At 41.2% G+C, this 15,687-nt stretch overlaps 1 protein-coding gene across 2 annotated transcripts in view; it reads right to left on the bottom strand.

Moving 5' to 3' along the window:
• Tmem260 (transmembrane protein 260) overlaps positions 1–15,687 on the bottom strand; it is a 67,426-nt gene that overhangs the window by 11,565 nt on the left and 40,174 nt on the right. For both annotated transcript variants that reach the window (XM_036199077.1, XM_036199075.1), the window contains exons 10-12: positions 14,060–14,229; positions 4,249–4,420; positions 41–189 (exon numbers count right to left, since the gene is read on the bottom strand). In XM_036199077.1, coding sequence (XP_036054970.1) covers positions 41–189; positions 4,249–4,420; positions 14,060–14,229 — 491 coding nt within the window. The remainder of the gene's footprint in view (positions 1–40; positions 190–4,248; positions 4,421–14,059; positions 14,230–15,687) is intronic.

Below are 15,687 nucleotides of genomic sequence, written 5' to 3'. Positions count from 1 at the left end.
AACAATATTAGAAAAGCCCTAATATAAAAAGAATGCTTACTGTTTATTCATCTCCAGAAAGTGATAGAGATTGAATGTGACCACTCCACTAGATAATACTCCTTCCACAGGGTTCCACCGGTCTCCAGGGAAGTGCACTCCTGGTAGATGCCTTGCCATCTTGGGTAAATACCACTCATAAGTCATCATCTGTCAGAAAGATCATAGGGAGCCACACCTCAGGACATGTTGCAAAGTATCAGGTCCACCAACAGCCATGGAAAGGTTCTAATTAAACAAGTGGGAAAAATACTTCCAAGCAAACGAAGGAATGTGGCACTGCTGTGCCCTAAGAACGACTTAATTCTCAGGTTTCATGTCTGAAGAGATGACCACTACTCTGGCTCTACTTCACTTCCATGCATTTGCCAACTCCCACATGATGATCCCCAATCTTAGAGAATGGAAGTCAATTCTCAGAACCATCAGAGGCACAGCCCTCGGGAGCCCTCCCCATCCCTAGCCTCTGTACCTACCTCTGGTATAGTTCTAGGCCTACTCCTCACTAGCCTGAGCTCCCAGAGGGAAGGTACTGTATCTTTTCATCTCTGTGCACCTAGCACACTGCAGAGCACACAACAGTGCTCCAATTATTTTAGTTGTAGTTGAAATGTCTTTGATGGACAGACCAAATAACCTAGACAAAATACACAAATATATCATTACTACATTCTTATCTTCTTAAGTGTTGTTCACTTATGATGAATAAGATATAATCTCTACCTTGAGAAGCTCAATTATATAATAATCTAGGCCTCAAAGCAGAAAACCTTTTTGGCTAAATTATCTGAATTTATTAGTAGTTCCCAATTAATCACATATCCTTATACTTTTTTAAATTTTGTTTTGATTTTTGAGGCAATGTCTTTAATTACAAAAATAATCTCACTGGTGACATAGGCTAGCTTCAAACTTTTGTTTTGTTTTGTTTCTTTTTGTTGAGATGGTCTTACTATGTCACCCTGGCTGGTCTAGAATTCACTTTGTAGATCAGGCTGGCCGTGAACTCACAGAGATCTTCTGTCTCTGCCTCCCAAATGCTGGGATTACAGGTATGTGCCATCACTGCCCAGATGGCTTCAAACTCTTGTGCTTGGGGATGTCTTTCTGTATGCTGTGAATATATGTTGTTCCCATTGGTTAAATAACCTGCGTTAGCATATGGCAAGGCAGCTTAGAGGCAGGCAGGAAATCCGAGGAGAGAGACAGGAAAGAGAAAGGCGGAGTCTGGGGAGATGCCAGCCTGCCGCCCAAGGAACAACATGCCAGCAGACTGGTAAGCCATGGAACATGTGGCAAAACATGGATTAATAGAAATGGGTTAATTTAAGATGTAAGAGCTAGCTAGCTAGAGGCCTGCTATAAGCCATATAGTTTGTAAGTAATATTAAGCCTCTGAGTGATTATTTTATAAGTGGCTGTGGGACTAGAGAAACCTTCCAACTACACTCTTGATCCTCCTGCTGGTGGCTCCTGAGAACTGACTGAGACTACAGGTAAGTGTCACCACAACTAGATTCACATGTCTTTTCATTAAAATTTTTTTAGAAAAAAATCACTTTTCTTAATTATATACTTAATTCTGTATTTTCATAGAAAAGACTCCTATTTACATCTTGAATATGATCGTCTAGGCAATTGTGCTCATGTTTTACTTACCTTGTATAAGCCATTCAATTAGCAAATGACAACTTAATTTTAAATGCATATATTATACAACTCAAATATTTTATTACCCAATAGTTTCAATACTTGGGACATTCACATCAATCGAGCAATATGCTATTAGCTTAATATTCCTCAGTTAATTCTCATGATAACCTTACTATAATTCTATCCGGTGACTCCCCTTTGCTAGTGAGTGTTTTAGGAGTGGGCATTATGAACTAAATTACTGAAGTCTTTGGGAGCTCTGAAAACATGTTACTCTCAACTGAGAGCTATGCCCGTAGGGCAAGAAGCATCCTGCTTTGTTTAAGGATGTGAGGTTTGGAAACTAGGTATCTGTGCTGATTAATTTTTGACAACTGGACACAAACTAGAGTCACCTGGAGGGACCCTCGAAGGAGAATTGCTTCCACCATCAGGATGGCCTGTGAACACATCTGTGCTGCATTTCCTTGATTAATGATCGACGTGGGAAGGCCCAACCCACTACGGGTGGTACCAGTCCTGGGCAGGTGGTCCTGAGTGGTAGAAGAAAGCAGTGAGCAAGCCATGGAGAGCAAGCCAGTAAGCTGTGCTCCTCCGCGATCTCTGCTTGGGCTCCTGCCTTGAGTCTGTGCCTTGGCTTCCCTTGCTGATGGACTGTGACCTGTAAGCCAAACAAATCCTTTCCTCTTCCAGCTTGGTTTAAGTCAGTGTTTTCCCACAGAGCCAGACAACAAAGCTCTACGGCTACTGCCATCACTGTCTGTGTCACCAGTTCTAAATTTCCACTCCAGATGACTTGCTCTGGGACAGACAAGTACCACAATTGAAACAGCCTTAGTTGGACATTCTGTTTCAAGCATTCAAAAGCATCTTTCTACCTATGACTACACAAACAGAAGTTCTCAGAGGAAAACCCACCAGTCTCATCACATACCCAAGAAGTGAGAGAATCCTGAGGACCTTAATCAGCGTAATCTTTTTTGAAATCCATGGTTTCCAACCACATCAGCTGCTGTTTCAAACACTGCTTACAACTATAGTGCATACCAAGTTATCAACACACACCTAGTTCCCAGAACTGGAACTAACGTTCAAGCCTGCCTGTCTGTACAGCTCATACCTGAGCAAACTGCTCATATGCACAATGTGCGAAATCCCCACACAAGGTAACGGCAAACCTATTTTCTTGAGGTTCCTATCATTTACTAAAAGAGCCAGATGACCTGCTCAGCTGGACAAGTCACATTACTCCTTCACCATCCATGGTTTCTCTCTTCCCTAAGGACTACTCAAAAAACTAGATTTGCTCTCTTTTTGGCATTTATGATGAAAATAATAAATCTTATAATTAAGTATAGTTTTTCAGTTTCAGAACTTTGTTTTGTAATTTGCTTGTTTCTTTTGAGACATAGTCTTGTGTACATGAGGCTGGCCTTGACCTCGCTGAGTAGCTAAGGATGACCTTTAACTTCCAATCCTCCAGCTTTTCCTCCTAAGTGCTGGGATTACAAGTGTACACCTCCAATAATGTGATGCTCAGGGTATCTGTGTGAGCTGGGCAAGCTCTCTACCAACTCAGCCATACTCCCAGTCCAGGAAAACCATTTTAATAGCACTTTTGTTTTTTTAAAGTAATCACTTTCTTTTTTAAACTTAATTTTATGTGTATGTGTATTTCGCCTGCATGTATGCCTGTACCACGTACATACCTCGTGCCCATAAAAACCAGAAGCAGGTATTGGATTCTATGGACCTGGAGTTATAGATGGTTGTGAGTTGTATAGATGGGTCCTGGGAATCCAGTCTGGATTCCTTGGAAGAGTAGCCAGTAGTGGTCTTAAAAAGTGAACCATCACCTATTCTGCTCAGACATCCCAGTTCTTACAAGGCTCCTCCTAACACATTTCTGTCATAGGATCAATAGTTTATATGAAAATTCTATAGCAGCATTATAATTAATAATTTCCAATTTAAATGTTTACTTGCCCACATTTCTTTCATATTCAATTAATTTAATTTTCATAGGTAGGCCAGTGTGCAATGTCATCTGCTTGGTGAACTGGCTAACCATAAAAAAATATAGTCTATTACTTGACTATAAGATGAAGCATATTGATAAAACAGCTTAAAGAGGAAGAAACAAGTTATAAATTAGCCCCAAATAAACAGGACTGTGGTATATCCATTCTAAGAATGATTACAGTTGGTGGTGCATACTGGTAACCCCCCAGCACTTGTGAGGCCAAGGAATTCTCTGTGAATTCCAGGCCACCTGTTCTATACTGTGAGACCCTGTGAAAAGCAAAAAACTATTTCCTCTTCCTGTAAAAAAAAAAAAAAAAAAAAAAACCACAAGAAGAATGATTATGAAAAGCTTACCCAATCATATTTTAAAAGAATAATGCTTATTTATCTGTTATTTATCTGTTTATGTGAATGGATCATACTATTTGCCCAGACTCGTTTCAAAATCTTGGCCTCAAGTCACAGGCATACGCCACCATGCATCATGTGTTTAAGGGTTGCTATATGCTGAGGACGTTTTTTTGTACTTACTTCTTGATCCACTAGGGAAACATCTGGCCTCAGCCCCTCACAGTAATGCAAGTAGCGGAGAGAATTCCCTGGCAAATCTCCCCTGAGTAAGATGATTGCATCACGAGGCATGGAGTCCAGAAGATTTTGTGCAAACTGATGGATCACATTATTGTTTCTTTGGTCACAAATGCTAAATAAAAAAATTTTTTCAGCAAATTAAAACAGCAGCACGTTTCCACAGCGTGAACAGGCCCGGCTTCTTCTCTGTGCTCACCTTACCCTCCCCCCCTTCCCCAGGCACCCACACTTAGCGCTTCAGAGCATCCCACCAGCTGCTCTTGAAGAAGGCACACCACTGGAGAACAGTTCATCTGCTTGGCTTTTTGTTCTTTTATTTTATTGTATTTCTTGAGACAGGGTTTCTCTGGGTAGCCCTGGCTGTTCTGTAACTGGATTTGTAGATCAGGCTGACCTCAAATTCAGAGATCTGCCTGCCTCTGCCTCTTCTCTGCCTGCCATCATCTTGGCTTTGTCAGAGAGGTGCTAAGTGAAACCAAAGGAGAAAGAAAGTTTACTTCTACCAGTTTGTAATCAAGTCTGGGAAAAGCAAACAGTCTGTCTCCACCCAAGTAGTCCAATTTCAGTTATCAAAGTAGTTTCTCACCACGCAGAATGAAGGTAACTTCATCTTAATTCCATCTCCTCCAGAGGAATAGTCAGAAATACAAGCGGGAATCTGATGTTCCAACAGGAGCTGATGTGTACCTGTGTGACTATGGCATGTGCAGTGCTGAGGCTTCCTACCACCTTCCCCCACCTTAAGGCTTCCTGAGGTGCCCTTTCCCTGGGGTCAGGAACACTGAGAAGAAAGTGACTGCATTTGCTGAGCTATCCGCAGCCCCTTATTGTTATCTACCAATGGTAGCTACTGCAGCACACCTCTTCTCAAGAAAGAAGTGGCCTTTCTAATGTCAAAGAAAAGGTGAATGAGTTCAGAGAACAATCTAGGAAAGAAGAAAAGACCATGAGAGGAAAAAGCACCAAAGCATAACAAAACAAAAAGCAAGTGATGTCATTCCCTGTAATTTCTTCCTCCATCCACGTTCTGGGCCGAGGAGGTGCTAAGTAGATCACTAGGTTGGTATCACGAGGCAGACCGCCTTCTAGACCAGAGCACTGCCCTGTCCTTGCGATCCACACAGCAGTGACTGGTTCCACCAGGAAGAGCCTTTCCTTTGCTGGTGACAGCCCCCATTTGTCATCAGCAAGGTTGCTATTCATTCCATTCTCTGGGGCAAGTAAAAGAAAAACAGACAAACTGCCTGGTCTGCGCACCTCACTGTTGCTGAAGCTGGACAGCCCTCAAAGGGCAGGAGAGGATGGACATGAAAGACTGAGACTGGGCCGCATAAGGCTGGAATGTATGTGACTTAGAGATCTCTCCTCGGGACCACTGATGGATGTGCAGCCCATCTCACAAGGAATGGTGATGAAGGCTTCCTTACGCAGCCTCAGCCTGGGATTAGAAAGAGACCGAGCATTTGAAGTGAGGTTGTAAGGCTGCATTGCAGCAGATGGCACACTGGAGGCTGCCACCTCTGTGATGGATGCTGGAGGGGAGATTCATTGAAAAACAAGACAAACCAACCCAGACTTTATCCCAGAGACAGAAACAGAGAAAGAGCCTTGGAAGCCTTCAAAGAAAGTCCTGGCAAAGGGTAGAAGCACAGATGTGCAGCACACACAAGCTAGCAGAATGGTTCTGGCCACTCAGCACCCTGATGCCCTGATGTGGGATGAGGCTCACAAGGCACTTCAAGGTAAGCCAGCACAGCCTGGGCAGCCTGCCTCAGCAGGGCCCGCAACCCCCACGAGCCTCAAATCCAGGTGTGGGGTTTGGTAAGACTGATTCTCCCAGCAAACTGATCAGCTGAGAAGAAAAAGCTCCTTTTGTCATACTGTATGACTCAAAGGGCATTGGCTGGGCACTGTGACAGGAATCCATTCCTAAAAATCTGAGCTACCCTGTAAACTAGAGGTCATGAAACATCCCCAGGTTAGGAGACTTAATCTGACCTGCCACAGCTTGTGGGTGAGAGAAGGCAAGAAAGGCAGTTGTGGAGAAAAGGAGGAACAGACAGACACTGGAAAGGGAGGGGGAGCAGCAGGAGGTTAGAGTCAGGCTGGGAAATGGTGGGGGGAGAGAGGGAAGGAGGGAGAGAGGGAGGGAGGAGCATGTTGTGTCAGGGGTAGAACCCATCAACAGAATTACCCTGGAGTTTGATAGTTCCGAGTCTGGGGTAATCAGGGAGGTGAAGATCTGGAGTCCCCTATCTTTGTTCATTGCTGCAGAGCCTGAGAACTCCCAGGTTCCAGGGGTGTACACCATACCCACAGCTGTACCCCTCCAGCAGGGAGCCTCAAACTCAGAAGGCTGTGAAAGGAGGAAGGCAAGCCCTCTGCCTGTGTTCATGCCAGCACTGTGGCTGCTTCCCACATTGTCAAGATAACATGGGAGACTCCAGCCTCCAGGGAGCATCATCTAGGGAGTCTCAGGGTGAGGGAATCTTCCCAGCACACAGAATGCAATGTCAAGTGTGGCCAGCAGAGGGCCCTAATGCACAAAGAAGGAAGATGGCTGCTGTGAGGACGCTCTGGTGGACACTGGACACTTGTTCAATACAGACTCCTCCATAGCATAAGTAAGGAAATGCGGAAGCCTACAAGTTCAAATGGCCCCTGCCCTATGTCTAAGTAGAAGTCTCCAACTCTCAAGGACCCCCAAAGAAGCTGTTGTAACACACCTTAGTCCCACTAAGGTTCTTTTCTCTTTTCCTACACATTTAGCTGGATTTTTACTGTATTTTAAAATTTTTCAAGTATTTTCAATGGGCTGGCAAGATGCCTCAGAGGGTAAAGGACTTGCTGCCAGACCTGATGACCTGAGTCTGACCCCTGGTGCCCTAAGCTATGATGGAAACAGAGAACCAACTCCTTCAAGCTGTCCTCTGACCGCCACCCTTATGCTGTGGCATGTGCATACCAATTCAAAATAAATAAAATAAAATGTAATTAAAATCTCTTTAAAGAAATGAACAATGTTTTTCTTATCTCCCTTTAAACATTCATATCATTTTTTAACATATTTTTTCATTGGAGGCAATACATTTTCTCTTTCTTAGTTCGTTTTTTTATCTCCTCTATCTAGCTTTTAAAACATTCTCAGCTGGCAGTGGTGGCGCACACCTTTAATCCCAGCACTCAGGAGGCAGAAGCAGGCGGATCTCTGTAAGTTCGAGGCCAGCCTGGTCTACAGAGCAAGATCCAGGACAGCCAGGGTTACTCAGAGAAACTGTGTCTCAAAACCAAACCATTCTCTTGTGTTCTATTTTTATCTGTTCTCACATCTGTCTGATTCCTGCCTGAGCCTCTTCAGTACTGAGGAATCTCTGCTGTTGTCTCTTCCTTCTCTTCTCCCCCATAATGCCTTTCTCCACTCCTTCTTCTTCCTTTCTTTACTCAGTCTTGCCTCACCCTTTTGTCTCTTCCTGATTTCCTTCTTTTACTATTTCCACACTTATTCTAAATTATTTTTTACTTTACTGTCCATTTTCCATAGTTTTGTCCTTTTCAGGTCTGTGGTCACTGGCAATGCTGCAGCAGACTTGGCGGTTTTACATGTATTTATATGTTCAGGTCTGTGGTCACTGGCAATGCTGCAGCAGACTTGGCGGTTTTACATTTATTTATATGTTCAGGTCTGTGGTCACTGGCAATGCTGCAGATTTGGCGGCTTTACATGTATTTATATGTTCAGGTCTGTGGTCACTGGCAATGCTGCAGCAGACTTGGCGGCTTTACATGTATTTATATGTTCTGTATGATTTGATTTTGCTGTTATGGCAGTTTGCTGCTTCCTCACTAAGTGGTCCTGAGGATTGAGTCTTCAAGAGTAGGCTTCTCAATAAGATCCTCGCCAAAACCCAGAAGAGATATCCAAACCAATAGCTATAGAAATTCATTGGAGAAATGCAAAAAACATGAACATCAAAACAGTATGACTCCCTCAAAGATCCTAATTCCTCCACCAGTGAACTCACAGATCCTGAGACAGGTGAAATGGCAGGCAAAGATTTCGAAGGTTTTCTGGTAACACTGATGGTCTAGAAGAGGACACCAACAAGCAGAAGAATTTAATCCAAACCTCGAGAGGAAAGTAAGCAACCCAGAGGAAAAAAGTAAGCAAAAAGGACAAGAAAATGAACAACATGGAAGAAAAACCCAGCAGGAAAACAGACTTGGCAGGCAGGGAAAGAGAACAAGTAGAAAGGTTAGAAGAGCAAAACTCAGTGAATCAAAGCAAACGTGCTGGAAAACATCACCCGCAGAGTGGCCCAAGTCCAAGAAGTACTACTGGAGGTACAAGTCCAAGTTAGTGAAATATGGCATTCAAATATCAATAAGGAAAAATATAAACAAACATGACCAGAATATGCACAAACTCTGGGATACATTCAAGAGGCCAAATCTAAGAATCCACAGGCCAGAAGAAGGAGATAATAAATACTAAAGACACAGAAAACCTATCTGATAAAATTATAGCAGAACATTTCCTAAATCCAGACAAAGAAATGGACATCTAAACACAAGAGCATCAAGAACGCACATGCACATGACCAAAGAAGAACCTCTCAAAAACATATTAAAGTCAAGATGTTAAAACTTGAATCAAAGAAGCTGTGAAAAACAGCTGTGAAGGGAACAAGGCAATTTGACCATAAAGGTAGAGCCATCAGAACAACATCAGCTCTTCCATCAACAACTCAAAGCCAGAAAAGCAGGAATGATAGCTTTTAAGTTCCAAAAGGAACTGCCCAAGCAAAACTGCTCTATGCAACAAAGATGCCTTTAAAATTTATGGCAGCGCTCACCTTTAATCCTAACATTGGGGAGGCAGAGGCAGGCGATCTCTGAATTCAAGGCCAGCCTGGTCTTTTGTAAAGTGAGTTCCAGGGCAGCCAGGGATATGCAGAGAAACCCTGCCTCAAAACAAACAAATAAATAAAACTGGAGAAGAAATAAAGAAATGTCAAGGTAAGCACAAACTAATGTAGTTCACAGCTGCCATACAGGTACAGTAGAAGATACTTAAAGGATACACAGTGACAGAAGACAGACACATTGGGAAAGACACCCACAGACAGAGCCAATGGAGGGAAGTAAATAGAAGCCAAAAGAGAAAAAGAAAAAGAAAAAAAAAAGCCAGCATAGCTATCCTGATGTTCAGTAAAGTAGACTTCAAACCCAAATTACTCTGAAGAGATAAAAATGGCTACTGGTGATTAACAGACAGTAATTCATCAAGAGAATTGAAACAACTGTAAATACAGGCATCAAATGTTGGAGGAGTCCCAATTTCAAAAACAAGCATTAATGGACATAAAAGTCCAGAGATAATGATAGTAGGTGACTTCAATATCCCTCTGCCACAGCTAGATAGGTCATCCAAAGTGAAACCCAACAAGAAATGTCACAGGTAAACTACATCACAGACCAAATGGACTTAACAGACATATTGCAACAAAACAGAATACATACTCATCTCAGCAACTCATGGAATCTTCTCCAAAATAGGTTATAATCTAGACCATAAATCAAGACTTACCAAATACAAAATAACAAAACCCCTCTTATATCTACCAGATCACAGCATAATAAAACTAGAAATCAATACAAGAAAAATTGCAGAAGCCACAAATATATGGAGACTGAACATTACATTCTTTAATGAACAGTGGGTCATTTAAGAAATCAGGGTAGAAATGAATGAGTTCCTAAAATCAAATAGAAATGAAAGCACAATTAGCAGAACCTTTATATAAAGACTAAGCCCAGCCAAACCTACCAAGAGGTGGGGACTGATCGGCTGGAATTAATGTAATCAGAACTGAGAAGAGGAAGATTACCACGGATCCCAGTTAGATCCAGAGAACTGTCATGGAGCACTTGGAAAAGTTATTTAAAAAAATTAGAAAATCTAGAAAAAATAGATCAAATTCTTAGGCACATATGACCTACTAAAATTAAATCAAGATTATATAAACTTAAATAGATCCATAAAAATAAAGATTAAAATGGTAATAAAAATCCTACTATCAAGAAAAGTCTTGTCTATACAAATTCAATGGGAAAATTCTACCAAATCTTTAACAACCAATGTTCCTTAAATTGTTCTATAAGACAGAAAGGCAGCAAGTGCTACCAAACTAAAACCAGATAAAGACACAGCAAAAACAACTGTAGAGCAATTTCTCTGGTGATCAAGGATGCCAAAATCCCAATAATCGTTTTTGGAACTGGCTTAGGAAAGAACACACACTGCTCTTCCAGAGGACCCACAACGGTGGCTCACAACCCGATAGCTCTAGCTCCAGAGTGATCCGATGTCTCTGGTATCTGTGGGTACTTGCACTCACATGCATATATCCCCTACATATACAAAATTTAAAATAAAATTATAAATCTTTTAAATTCTTAGAAAGTGAATTCAAGAACACATTAAGAAAATCATGTACCATAACCAAGTTTTTTTTTTTTTTTAACCATAGAGATATAAGACTGTTTCAACATACACAAATCAGTAAGTATAATTTAGTACATAAAGACAGAGACAGAAATTATATGATCATCTTAATAATGATTGTAAGATGTATTATGAATCTTAATTGATGCATAAAAAATCTTCATCAATGTTCAACATTCCTCTGTGAAGTCATTAAGACTAGAAGGAACATACCTCAACATAATAAAGGCTACATATGACAAACCCATAGGCAATATTATACTCTAAAACCTGCAAGACAAGGGCACCTACTCTCTCCTCTCCTGTCTTACTCAATGTAATTCTTGAAGTCTTAGCTAGACCAATGAGATAATAGCAACAAATAAAAGGCATACAAATAAGAAGAAAGAAGTCAATTTATTCCTATTGCAGACAACATGACCCTTTATTTAAAAAACCTTAATTCCACCAGAAAACTTAAGCCTGATAAACACTTTCAGCCAAGTATCAGGAAACAAAATCAGAATATGAACACTCCCAGTTTTCTATACGCCAAAAATGCACTTACTGAGAAAGAAGTCAGTGAAAAAAATTCTCACAACCTTTTAAAAACTATCTAGGAACAAACCTAATCAAGAAAGTAAAAGACTTTACAGTAAAAAATTAAAGACGCCAATGAACTTCAAGGCGATACTAGAAGATGGGAAGATCTCCTATGTTCACAATTAGGCAGAATTAATATAGTGAAAATGGCTATTGTATCTAAAACAACTACTTGATTCTGTGTAATCCCTATCAAAACTCCAATGTCTTTCTTCACAAAACAGATAAAAGCACTAAAATCCACAGAGAAGCACAAGGACCCTGAATAACTAAAGCAATCCCAGGCGGAAAGAACAGTGTTGATCCCATCACAATACTGGACTCATACTGTATTACTGAGCCACAGTCCAAACAAAACAAGACATGGTACTGGAACAAAAACAGGCAGGTAGACTAGAAGGACAGAAAGAGGATCCAGCAATAAATCCACATTGTTACAGTCACCAAATTTTGACAAAGCTGTCAGAAACAAATTTGAAAAAAGACAGCTTGCTTAACAAATGATGCTGGAGAAACCAGATCTCCGTATTAGAAGAACGAAACTAGATCCATATTTCTTCTCCCACTCACACAATCCAAGATGTATCAAAGCCCTTTATGCAGGACTTCAGACTTCACAATATAGGCACAGGCAAGGATTTTCTGAACAGGATCCATTAGCACAGGAAGCAATCCCAAGAGGTGATGAGTGGAATTACATGAAATTAAGAAGCTCTGTACAGCCAAGAAAACAATCGTCAGAACTGAAAACCAATCTTCACGAACTACACATTGGCCTGGGGATTAATACATGAGAGATACAAGAATTGTAATCAATAAGTAGATGAATAAATTGAATACAGTGTTCAAAAGAATAAATACAAATCCTTGAAAAAGGGTCTAACATCCGTACCCACAAGGGAAATGCAGACGAAAACTGCTTAGACACCCCATCTCACTCCAGTCAGAACTGCTGGCGCGAAGCAAACAGACAACAAACGGCAAGGATGCAAGGAAAGAGGGTCCTTACCACTGCTTCCAAAGTCAGCTCGTGAAGCCATAAAGGAAGGAAGTGTGGCAGGTCCAAAGAACTGGAGACAGAATTCCTGTGTTCCTCAGCTGTATCGCTCTTCAGCATTTATCTAAAGGACTCTATATGATACAACGGACATGCTGTGTTTGCACTATGTACACTAGTCAGGAAATGGATCCAGCATACTTCATCAACATGCAGGTAGATAATCAAAACATGGTATAAATATATACTGGGATTATATACAGCTATAAAAATCAAACATGACATTTTCAAGAGAATGGATGCAACTGTAAATTATTATAACTAAATACTAGAGAAAACTGTAGTTTTCTCTCATAAGTGAATCCAAGATTTAAAACTATATGTGTGCATGTATGCAAGAATGTATATATACGTACATGCATATGTATACATGTGTATGTATGCAAGAATGTGCATATGTCTATGTGTGCATGTGTTTGTAAGTCACAAAGCTAGCAATGGGGTCAATGGGGTCCTTCTTAAGGAAGGTGAAAACAGAGGATAAAAGAAGGGAGAAGCACCCAGATGGGGGAGAAGCAGTGGGGCAGGGAACATGAGATTCGTGCAATGGTGCCTAGCAGGACCATGCTAAACGAAGCCCACTTCTGGTATGCTAACCTACAGGATTTATTTGTTTATTAATTTATTTATTTACAGACAGGGTCTTAACTATGCCGTTCTGGCTATCCTGGAACTCTTTATGTAGAACAGGCTGTCCTTGAACTCACAGAGATCCGCCTGTGCTGGTATTAAAAGCATGTGCCACTAGGCCCAGCAAGAATTAATTTTTTAAAAAAATTATTTATTTTTATTTTGCATGCATTGGTGTTTTGCCTGCATGCATGTCTGTGTGAGGGTGTTGGTTCACCTGGAACCGGAGTTACAGACAGTTGTGAGCTGCCATGTGTGTGCTGGGAATTGAACCCAGGTCCTCTGGAAGGGCAGCCAGTGCTTTTAACTGCTGAGCCATCTCCCTGGCCCCGCAAGAATTAATTTTAAAAAGTTAAGTTGCATGAGAGAATGTAATCTTTTAAAATTACACTGGTCAAAGTCGCTCTAACAAATCATTGAAAGGGCTTGCTCTTTTGCTCCTCGAACACAATCCTGCTAGAAACCCACCAACTGTCACTGAATACCTGAAACCTTTGTTTACCCCGGGTTTTCATTGTAAGCCTATTTAAAAATTTTGAGAAAAATCTATAATACTTATAGTCTATGATGGTTAACTTTTAGAACTTAACTTTAAGATAATGAATACTTTCTACAACACAGTTAATCAGAAAATGGCCAGAATTACCCAAAAGATGAAAATGTTGCAGCATAAAGGGATATATAAGAACCTCAAATCTTCATTTTCCATCTAAGGGGATTTGAATTATGAAATTTCATATATATCTAGATTCTTCAATGTATTTCTTGAGTTCTTTAGAGGAAAACCCACGGTCTACACTCATCCTCAAAGAATCCCACAGCAGAAACATAACAGAGTTTCAACCCAGGCACCACTCTTGGCTGTTCCTGCTTACCTCAGAAAGCAGCAGGAAAATTGAAATACTCCTACAACATACATGGCCAAATGTCTCTGGTGTTAAGTACTACTTTTCAGGAAAATAACCCTAGGTCATTACCTGTAATTTGAGTATATTTGATAAGCTACAAAAAGAGCTGCTGACAGCCATTCCAGATACCGAATCCCTTTACAGCTCAGCACTCGGTTAGTCTCAGACACAAGTGTGGCCAGACCGAGGCCAGCGAGAACCGCCACCACCGCATTGCTCTGCATCCAGAACCGCTCCACCTGGGAAGGAGACATGCAGATAGTGTGGCCAGCTGACAGGCTATGTCATCAATCAGAACTTAGACATTTTAAGAAACATTTATCACTTACATTTAGCTGCTCACACCTATTATCGTTAGTTAGGCCTTGTTAATTCACTTCTCTAGCTCAGTTCTAGGTCAATTTATTTTCCAAGTTTCTATTGTTCCTCCTTCCTAATTTGCCATGTGCCTACACATTCACCTCAGAACTACAGACTTCATCTCTGCTCCAGCAATATGTAGGTGAAAAAGATAAAGAGATGCTTTGGCTTTACTCTGCTACACTTCCTTTCCCCCACACCTCCCTGCTATCTTTTTGTAGGATGAAGGGGACTAATCTGGTAATAGAACTGGCAGCTTCCACTGGGCCAACACAACCTTCTCTTTTTCTCTCAAGCAGAGCATCATTTATTAGGTTTCATGAACATACACACAAAAGGCCAGGTGGGATCAGCTTTTAAAAGGGGTTACTTCCGTCTCTAGTTCCTAGTGTGAGGACTAAGAGAAGGAGGGGTGGCGGTTCCTGAATGTCACACTAGAACTCAGGAAACTGAGGCAGGAAGATACTGAATTCACTACAGCAGCAGTTCTCAACCTGTGGATTGTGACCCTGGGGTTCAAACGACCCTTTCACAGGGGTCGCATATCAGTTATTTTGCATATCAGATATTTTCATTACAATTCATAATAGTAGCAAAATTACAATTATGGAGTAGCCATGAAATAAATTTGTTTTGTTTTGTTTTATTTTTTTTTGAGACAGGGTTTCTCCATGTAGTTTTGGTGCCTGTTCTAGATCTCACTCTGTAGCCCAGGCTGGCCTCAAACTCACGGAGATCCTCCTGCCTCTGCCTCCTGAGTGCTAGGATTACAGGCGTGCACCACCACCGCCCAGCTGCCATGAAATAATTTCATGGTTGGGGGTCACTACAACATGAGGAGCTGTATTAAAGGGTCACAGCATTAGGAAGGTTGAGAACCATGCACTATAGAAACACTGTCTCAAACAAAACAAAACACAAACAAAAATCCTTATCTCAGTCCCAGAGATGGCAACACAAAGATCAGGGTTATCTGCATAGGCTTACGAAAGGGGACCTAAGAGGACATGGTAGGAACTCCCTTCCTCCCCACTTAACTCATATTTTTTCTGCTATTCTAAAAGAAATTCCAGACAAAATGCAGGTGTTCTTACATTTGCAAGACTGCAGATACAAAATTATTAAGTCTATCTTGGGTTTTCTGTTGAACTACTCTGTTAACTAAAGACTATGTTTGCTTGTTTGCGACAGCTCTTGCAGCTCTCAGGGTGTTCTCGAACTCACTATGTAAGAACACTGGTCTTGATCTGATCCTCCTGCCTCCCTAAGAGCTGTGTGTGTGTGTGTGTGTGTGTGTGTGTGTGTGTGTGTACGTACATACATACATATATAAATGT

Source organism: Onychomys torridus, chromosome 9 (assembly GCF_903995425.1).
Source record: "Onychomys torridus chromosome 9, mOncTor1.1, whole genome shotgun sequence".
Lineage (NCBI taxonomy): Eukaryota > Metazoa > Chordata > Mammalia > Rodentia > Cricetidae > Onychomys > Onychomys torridus.
Note: the sequence above shows the minus strand (reverse complement) of the source record. Positions and strands in the feature narration are given on the sequence as shown.